The sequence below is a fragment of the Euleptes europaea genome, chromosome 20 (assembly GCF_029931775.1).
Source record: "Euleptes europaea isolate rEulEur1 chromosome 20, rEulEur1.hap1, whole genome shotgun sequence".
NCBI lineage: Eukaryota > Metazoa > Chordata > Lepidosauria > Squamata > Sphaerodactylidae > Euleptes > Euleptes europaea.
This window is the reverse complement of record NC_079331.1, coordinates 2,385,862-2,395,269: the sequence shown is the minus strand read 5'-3', so window position 1 is coordinate 2,395,269 and position 9,408 is coordinate 2,385,862. Positions and strand designations below refer to the sequence as shown.

Genomic DNA, 9,408 nt, shown 5'->3' with positions numbered 1-9,408 from the left:
CCTTTTGCCATGGCAAAACACACCCGCCAAGGGATTTTCTCCTTGGTTCTTGGCCTGAACAAGGGTTAACATAATTGCACTTCCACAGTAAATGATGTAACAGTCAGCTTCGTTCGGCAGTAGCTAAAAGAGATCAGATATCCCTACTCGGACCACGTTAGGTAGCAACTCCACCAACAACGAAAAAGAAATCTACATCCCCCCCTCAAGAAATCCAAGTAGTGCTTGTTGCTAGGAAAGACATACAAAAATAAGCATTTGTCATTTTCTACACTTACAAAATAACTCCAAAAAAGTTTTTTTTTTTTAAAGTACCTAGTTTTAAAAAAGCAGATAACTTACTGGGCACAGTCTCCTGAACGCCCCCCCTCTAATCCAAACAGACAGGAAAGTTGCATATCACAGAGGGGGGTTGTAGAAGCGGGTCTGGATTTGGTCACCTAGAGAGAACTCTGCTCTAAGGGTTTTTAAAAGAAAAATATTCAGCTGCATTCACCTCAACTCATTGAGTTTTGGTTAAAAGGATTTGCGTTTGCTGTAGCCACCCATTCGTCAGGAGACGAGTGTAGACACACTGTGGGAGAGCATGGGGGGGGGGGAATACCATGACAGCCAGGGTCACCATTCCAACATAACATGATCCAATAAGCAGGGCTCTCGCCCCAATGTCCCCTTAACAGCACAATCCCGCATCAACAGATTTCAGCTTCGGGCAATCCTTCTAAAAAGACGCCTTTACAGCCAAATTCCATTAAAATCAGTACGGCACCTCTGTGTCCCAGTCGGCATCACTTACGGGGCCTCGTAACTTTGCTTAACCCACAACAGTCTTAAAGCCATTCTGTTGCGTGTGGTGAACACGGTTCGCAGTTACTCTGAAAGGCGAATTTCTGCAACATGGGACGCGAAGGTATTTGGGGTGGGGTAGGGGAGACAAAAGGTATGTCCGGACCCACAGCAAACAAAAGTCAATGTCTTCATTCTGACTCTGGCAAAATATATTCATCCGATTTTTTTTGTTAAGTAGCAAAACTAGGCACATCTGAAAATGTACTTAAGACTATTAGGCATAAGTAATCAAAGACCCGGTACAAAGAATGGTTGGTACGTAACCTGAAAGCTTCTGAAATGTAACCCTAGAGGGAACAAAACAGTCTCGATGAGAGATGCATGCCTCGGCCAAGCGGAGAAGGCCTGTGAGTGATCGCACAATCAGCTATCCCTCGAAAGGTGTCCAGTGAAAGTGGTCATCTCACCCTTTATCAGAGAGATTGGGGGTGGGGAGGGAATGAGAGAAGGGGTAACAACTTTCACACAAATACAGCAATCCCAATCTAGCTAGGGGTACAGGTGCCATCAGGGGAACCGCATGCACGTTGCCGTTTTATTTTTGAGGCTGGGATCCTGGCAGTCACCCTGGTGAAAAGTCAACCGGGAGCGATTTAGTTCTTTTTACCTAGCACGGTGCTGGATCGGGGCCAGAATGCGCGGCAGCTAAAGGCCTGAGGTGGATGGGTGTTGACTTCTATTGGGTCTCACTGATCTCCTATACACGTGGTCATCTTCTGGGGCCTGGCGACCTGCCTCAGATTTAATCTCCGCCTTCAGACGACTGCTTACAAATAAAAATAGCTGGCCGCTGTTGAACTCACCGCCTTGGCTGCGGTTTCTGGACTCGACACGTGTCACGTGGCCCCGGACCCCAGTACCTAACCCACAATAACACCGGCACCCAGAGCATGCTGACACAACGCCAGGTTTCTCCAAACAGCCGTTGTAACGTTATCCCAAGGATGCTGCGTGCAGAAGCCTTTTTTTGGCTTAGTCTACTGTCCAGGACTTAACAAAACACACTTGAGTGATACTTCCTTTTGCGAGAGATTTTAAAGCCAGCCTGATTTTGACTCGCTCAGGAGTTTGTACTCTTAAATACTGACTTGCTACCTCGCAAATAACACTTTGCTCCTGGCCACAGCATCGAAAGGATAATGGACGCTGGGAGCGTCCAGGATTTCCTTGGTGGATTGAGACTCCGGACATGGTTCACACAAACAGGGAGAGAGTTGGCTTACTAGATGAAAGAAATCAAATCCTAAGGAGAAAGTGAGAGTCTTTAGTTCAATGCAAGAAAAGGCACTTTAAAAGGTTAGTATTCATCAGTTGCTAAAGGATTGTTTTTTTTGTTGAGTTGGGCTACGCGCAGCTACGATCAACCCCTTCTCCCAGTCGATGTTTAGTCCGCAGGAGCTAAATCTCCCCTGGAGTCCCTTCACTTAGGTCCTGCAGCCCCCGTATAGCACGGTTTCAGATGTGGGGTCAAGACGACGCCACGGCTAGCCTTGGCCAGTTAGCATTACTGCTAACGTTTGCATTAATTGCAGCTAAGGGAAGGTGGGGAAGTTTGCTCTCAAGAGGGGAGAGGTGGAGCATGCCCACTCCTGGTCTCGCAGGCCCCGCTTAGAGACCGGGACAGTCATGTTGGCCCCAGTCCCACAGATGGAGCGCAATGTTTTGTGGGCAGATTTTTTTTGTTGCGTTCTAAGGGCAAGCTCATATACTCAAATAAGGAGAAAATATGGACTTGCAAGAAGGACTAGATCAGCCTCGCGATGAGTACCGTCCAGCAGAAATGCTTAAATCTCATGCTTTTCAATGGCCCAGCCAATATTTTAAAGCCCCGCCGAAATCAACAGGAATTTTAACCTGCTGCTTCAGCTGGACATGCCCATAAATCCGTAACCTGACAAAACATCTTGCTCTGGCGTCCACATAAGTTATGGCAGGCAGCTCTGACCCAACCAACCTAACTCCTTTGCTGTCTGTTTTCGCCTGCTGCTTCATCCAAGCTGACGAGATTTGCTTCGGTCAGCGGCCAGGAAGAGCAGCCTGGCAAGACAACCAAAACACACAAGTTAGTCGCTGTGCCAAATCTCGGGGGGAGGGAGGCTGGGTGTGTGTGTGAAGCTCGCGGGCCTTGTGCAACCAGCTAGATTCAGGAAGCAGAAAGAAGGGATGGGAAAACAGGACGAGACGCTTGACAGCTGCAGAGAACAAAAACATCTGTGCGATTCTGAAGCCCGATGCCCTTACTTTTTAAATATTTTGTGCAAAAAAAACCACATAGATAACCTTTGTGTATAAAATTATTACAGCTTCAGGCAGGGCTGTGTTGCACGGCTAAGAAGCGCCAGTCTTTGTCTCCTCCTCCGTGCTATAAAGAGGCTAGTCCTCATTGGCAAGCGTCTCAGTAGACAACCAGATTTTGGCGCCGCTTAAGAATTTGCTCAGTGGCGTCCCCAGAATGCTCCTTCGGCAGAGGTTCCCCACGGGAGAGAACGGGAAAGAGGAAGAGAGGAATTCCGGGCTGGCCGAGGCATCGTTCGGCCCGTTTGCTCTAAAATACATCCGGCTCTGATCTGGCTCGGAATTGTTCGCCAGCGACGGCAGGCCGCCGCTGTGTTGCCGCAGGCTCCGATTCAGCATGTCCACTTCGTCTGCCAACAGGGAGATTTTGTGAAAGGCGGTGATGAAGCCGCCGCTGGCGATCTGGGCCTCGGGAACCCAGCGGAAGTAACAGAGTTTCCAGAGTTTGACTTGCGTCCCGGAGAGGCGGGGCAGAATGACGCCGTGCAGGTCGGCAGGCCTGGAAAACCACTCCCGGAAATACTGCTCCGTGCCGTGGGCACCACTGTCCGTATGTTGAAGGAAATCTGGTTTCAGTTTTAGGATTAGGGAGTTTCTTCTCGGAAGAAAGTCTTGCTCGCTGATGATCCCGTTCTTTAAGGACGGGGGAAGGCCTCGCAGGGTAGAACTGTAATTCTTCTAGAGGCAAAAGCAACAACACAGGGTCAATCTCCGCCCGGTTACCCGGGCCACCATGGAGTGAGCTCCAGTTACGTTTGAGTCTTCCCAGACAATTCCAGCGGGTAGCCGTGTTGGACTTCAAGGTCCATAGAATCATACAATTGGAAGGAACCACCAGGGTCATCTAGTCCAACCCCCTGCACAATGCAGGAAATTCACAACTACCTCCCACACACACACCCCAGTGACCCCCTACTCCATGCCCAGAAGATGGCCAAGATGCCCTCCCTCTCATGAACTGCCTGAATTCATAGAAGCAGCATTGCTGACAGATGGCCATCTAGCCTCTGCTTCAAAACCTCCAGGGAAGGAGAGCTCACCACCTCCCCAGGAAGCCTGTTCTACTGAGGAACCGCTCTGTTAGAAAATTCTTCCTCATGACTAGACGGAAACTCTCTTGATTTAATTTTAGCCCGTTGGTTCTGGTCCGACCTTCTGGGGCAACAGAAAACAACTTGGCACCCTCCTCTATATGACAGCCCTTCAAGTACTTGAAGATGGTGATCATATCCCCTCTCAGTTGTCTTCTCTTCAGGCTAAACATACCCAGCTCCTTCAACCTTTCCTCATAGGACTTGGTCTCCAGACCCCTCGCCATCTTTCTTGCCCTCCTCTGGACATGTTCCAGCTTGTCTACATCTTTCTTAAATAGCACCTTAGAGACCCACAAGATTTTCGGGGTGTGAGCTTTTGAGAGCCAAATGTCCTTTTGTCAACTCATACCTCCCCAAATATTTTTGGCCTCTACAGTGCTACTGGACTTGAATTTAGCTTGAGCCCCCACAGAAGTATCAAAGTCTCCATACTACTTGATGAAACTGGTTAACTCCTGGCTACACAGAGTGCAAGACTTATTAGTCCAAACATTTTTTTTTTTTTGCATTTCTGGTGATTAAAGCTGTTGCATTTGTAGTTCCTATTTTTACTGATTAGATGCATTGGCTTTTAATTTGCTGTTTTATTTAAAACCTCTCAACTCACAAGCAAGGACTGGGTTGGATCCAGCGGATTCATTCCACTACTGCTGACGCTTTCCTCCAGAGCAAGCGAGAGGCTCTTCCTCGGAGTCGCTTCAGATCGACATATTATTGTTTATTAAAACATTTATATCCTGCCTTTCCTTGTGGATCAAAGCGGCTTCCCAATAATAGCTGAAAACATTTTCAGTTAAAACTAAAAATACTGAATGTGCTGCACGAAACAGGCCCTGGGATTAGACGAGGGGTATCAAACATATGGCCTGGGGCCCCAATCCGGCCCCTTGAAAGATCTTATCTGGCCCGCGAGCCAGCTGAGGCAGCCACCTCTCTGCTCCTGATCTGGGCTGGTGGGGCATGTCCCGGCCCGACCAAGTGACATTTATGTCATATCCGGCCCTCGTAACAATTGAGTTCGACACCCCTGGATTAGACTGTCTCCGAGCATCGTGTCCATTCCCTGCTTCCACTGTCTGGTTAACAAAGCCCTTCACTGCTGGTGATTCCCAGGCCTGTGGCCCATATAGACAGGACCTTAAAGCTTTCCTTTTAATGCAGGCTTTTGCAAGCGATGGGAGTTCCGCTCCACTGGCTCTGTTCTCACTGCTGTTTAGATCACAATTCTCATTCGGTTTGCGCCTTTCTCCTCAGATGTTTTAATCATATTTTTTTTTCAGGTTACTTTTTAAATATCGCTGTCTGCATCGAGCTCATTTGACTTGAAAAGCAGATTATAAATCCTCAGGTAAGTAAGTAAATAATGTATGTAAAGTGCCGTCAAGTCGCAGGCGACTTATGCCCACTTATGGAGGGACCATGGCTCAGTGGTAGAGCATCTGCCTGGCATGCAGAAGTTCCCAGGTTCAGTCCCCGGCATCTCCAGTTAAAGGAACCAGGCAAGTAGGTGAACATAAGAACGGCCCTGGATCAGACCAAGGAGGCCCATCAAGTCCAGCAGTCTGTTCACGGAGTGGCCAACCAGGTGCCTCTAGGAAGCCACAAACAAGACGACTGCAGCAGCACCATCCTGCCTGTGTTCCACAGCACCCAAAATAATAGGCACGATGTGAAAGACCTCTGCCTGAGACCCTGCCTGAGACCCTGGAGAGCCATGGAGAGGGACCATGGCTCAGTGGTAGAACATCTGTTTGGCATGCAAAAGGTCCCAGGTTCAATCCCCGGCATCTCCAGTTAAAGGGACCAGGCAAGTAGGTGATGGGAAAGACCCCTGCCTGAGACCCTGGAGAGCCGCTGCCGGTCTGAGTAGACAGTCCTGACTTTGATGGACCGAGGGTCTGATTCAGTATAAAGCAGCTTCATGTGTTCATACCCCATAGGGCTTTCAAGGCAAGAGACGTTCAGGAGGGTTTGCCACTGCCTGCCTCTGCGTAGCAACCCTGAGTTTCCCCAGTGGTCTCCCCTCCAAGCACTAACCAGGCCCGACCCTGCTTAGCTTCGGAGATCTGACAAGATCAGAGTAGCCTGGACCATCCCGGCCAGGGCAAGTAAACATCAGGGGGGCACTAGAAGACCATTACAGCAGATCAGTGTTTCGAAGTGACCTATGCAGGTATTCAATTATTATTACTGTTACTACTATGCAGATATCTATTATTATTACTACTAAGAAAAAACTGGCTCTATTATCAGCTCCGGTGCCTGTGTAAATAAGAAGCACTCCTTTTTCAATCTGCAGGAGGCTTCTATGGAAAAACATGCGCACGGTTATGCCAGTAGTATTTGGCCCAGCAGGACGAGGCCTTCCTTATGCTGAATGGCATCAATCACCGAGAATCAATTTTTTGAGAAATAACTGGACGGTCAAGAGGGAAATGGTCATTAATGTAAACCATTGAGATCTTTAGAGCAGGTGCTCAAGAAAAGGTACTCTGAAGAAGAAGAGTTGATTTTTATATGCCGACTTTCTCTACCACTTAAGGGAGACTCAAACCAGCTTACAATCACCTTCCCTCCCCCTCCCCACAACAGACACCCTGTGAGGTAGGTAGCGCTGAGGGAGCTCTAACAGAGCCGTGACTAGCCCAAGGTCACACAGCTGGCTTTGTGTGGAGAAGTGGGGAAACAAATCCAGTTCACCAGATTAGCATCCGCCGCTCATGTGGAGGATTGGGGAATCAAATCCGGTTCTCCAGAGTCCACTGCTCCAAATCACCGCTCTTAACCACTACACCACGCTGGCTGCCACTCAAAAGGTTCCTGAATGTATTAAGGCCCCCTGCTGACCCCCATTTCCCAATGCAGCTCCCCCGCCCCCAATGTGGCCAAATAACCCCCCAACAAGCCTAACAATGCATTTCCAGCCAGGAAATGGGGTATCCTGTGCGCAGATTTCCTCTCAACCAAAAGGCAAGAATCTCTCCGCTTGGAACATTCACCAGTTGCAAACGCCCCGGAGCCAAGCAAAGGCCCCCACGGCAGAGGGACCTGCCAAAGGACTAAACCCGTACAGCAACATCTCTGCTGCCAGAACCGGGCCTTTTGGGCCACGTTCCAAGTCTTACCTTGGTCCGCTTAAAGGATTTCACGGCTCCGTTGTGGACGCACGGAGTGCTTTTTCCAATGTACAAGGGATTGTGGAAGAGCAGGCGATCCCGCGGGGTGTGCTGGAGGGACCAGTCCCACACCGAAGGGAACTTCAGGCCTTTCTCGTCTCCCAGTTGGATGTTTTTGCTGATGGCGAATTCCTAAGGGGAGGAGAATTCAGATGTGTCCGAGGGGCCAGGCAAGCCACCTTGAAAAACAAGGCCTCCGAACAGTCTCGTGATGGTACAAATCTGAGAAGCTGAAGCCAAACACAGAGGTCTGACTTAACGAAATAGCACCAGAGTGAGCTTTGGTTTGTAAATTATAGGGTTTTTAAAAAGCAGTTTGATAGGGAAAGATCCTGTTTATCGCTCTCTGGGAGGTAAAGAATGCTATGGGCATTTGAGCATTGAACACATGAACACATGAAGCTGCCTTCTACTGAATCAGACCCTTGGTCCATCAAAGTCAGTATTGTCTACTCAGACCGGCAGCGGCTCTCCAGGGTCTCAGGCGAAGGTCTTTCACATCACCTACTTGCCTAGTCCCTTTAACTGGAGATGCCGGGGATTGAACCTGGGACCTTCTGCATGCCAAGTAGATGCTCTACCACTGAGCCACAGCCCCTTCCCATTAGCATTAAAGGAAAATGTGTGTGTGGGAGGGGGAGGATTGGCCCTGCATACACTTCTAACTGCTTATAATATTCTGAAGGGTGTAAGTATGAATCCGTAAGTTTGTCCAAGTAGAATAATGATAGGATGTCCTCTTGCACTGTCCAGTTTATCTGTGGCTAGCAAAGCAGCCCTCTGGTCATCTAGCCTCGAATCTCAGAATAGCGCTACAGCATAAAAGCACCACAGCATAATAGTGCTAGGGCGCTAGGATAATGGGGTTGAGGACTCTGTGATAAGCAGACTACTGATTTAGCCCCAGATGGGGAGCTCTCCCGCCCAAATGTTGCCCTTCCACAATTCCTCACAGGCCCTCAACTTGTTATGTTATCAGACTAACATAACCAGTTATGCAAAGTCCACTACCTAGTTCTTGGCATGGCTCAACCCTTGGTGCACCTTTTATCCCTAAGAAATCAAGGCTCCTCCCAAGCAAAGTTTAGATTTTTGCGAAAGGCAATTTGGTTTGCGCAAAGAAAAGCTTTCTTTGATGCTAGCAACGTGCCACCTTCCCATACTGGTACTACACTTGGGACTCTTGTACCCACCGTGCTTTGCTTTACTCTCTGGTGCGGAGAGTTGAAGAGGAAAGTGCCGAACAGCGAGATGCGGGTGCTGTCGTACAATATCGTCAAGTAAGCTTCAGAAAATTCAAAGGCTGACGGGTACTGCTCCAGGAGTTGCCAAACGCAGTCCAGGAACATCAGGAACAAGGGAGACTGGATTCGGAGGAAAGGGAAGGATAGACGTTATTACTAAACGTGCAAATCCAGCCAGATCCCCAAACAGTCGTTGAGACTAAACGAGCTCTGTGAATATGCCGAAGCACCCTTCCCCCTCTGCGCAGAGCAGAAGAAAGAAAAAGACCGCTCTTAAGGGGGCTCATAACCAGTAGCAGGGGTTCCAGAACTCCCATGTTGAAGCCCACTGTTCTAAAGAATAAATACAAACTGCATGGCCGGCCTCTTCTTAAGCTCAGCAATCACCTCTTTGTCAGATTTCTTCAGGTGGTTACACCTGTCTAGAAATGGGTATCCTGCCATGACCCACTCCTTCTGGATCAGGCTCTGGAATCCGGCGATGGTCCGGAAAAAGGGATCCAACATCACTTGAACGAGGGAAGCCACGCAGCAGCTCAGGTCTCGCCCTTCTTCCTCTGCGCGTGCCGGAGGGGGAGAGAAGAAAAAGAAATCAGCAGTTCAAGGATGTAGAGGACCGTTTCTCACCTGTGGAAAGGGAACATTAGACAGCATGCATTCTCTGGGAAGAAGACTGAGAGGGGATGTGATAACCATCTTCAAGTACTTGAAGGGCTATCATATAGAGGATGGTGCCGAATTGATTTCTGT

At 48.9% G+C, this 9,408-nt stretch overlaps 1 protein-coding gene across 1 annotated transcript in view; it reads right to left on the bottom strand.

Moving 5' to 3' along the window:
• Positions 1 to 3,158: 3,158 nt before the first annotated feature.
• The window catches only part of MTMR10 (myotubularin related protein 10), a 31,549-nt gene continuing 25,299 nt past the window's right edge, over positions 3,159 to 9,408 (bottom strand). Inside the window, exons 13-16 of the mRNA XM_056866139.1 lie at positions 9,046 to 9,215; positions 8,608 to 8,778; positions 7,364 to 7,546; positions 3,159 to 3,822 (exon numbers count right to left, since the gene is read on the bottom strand). Of these exons, the coding sequence (XP_056722117.1) occupies positions 3,223 to 3,822; positions 7,364 to 7,546; positions 8,608 to 8,778; positions 9,046 to 9,215 (1,124 nt within the window). The 3' untranslated portion in view covers positions 3,159 to 3,222. The remainder of the gene's footprint in view (positions 3,823 to 7,363; positions 7,547 to 8,607; positions 8,779 to 9,045; positions 9,216 to 9,408) is intronic.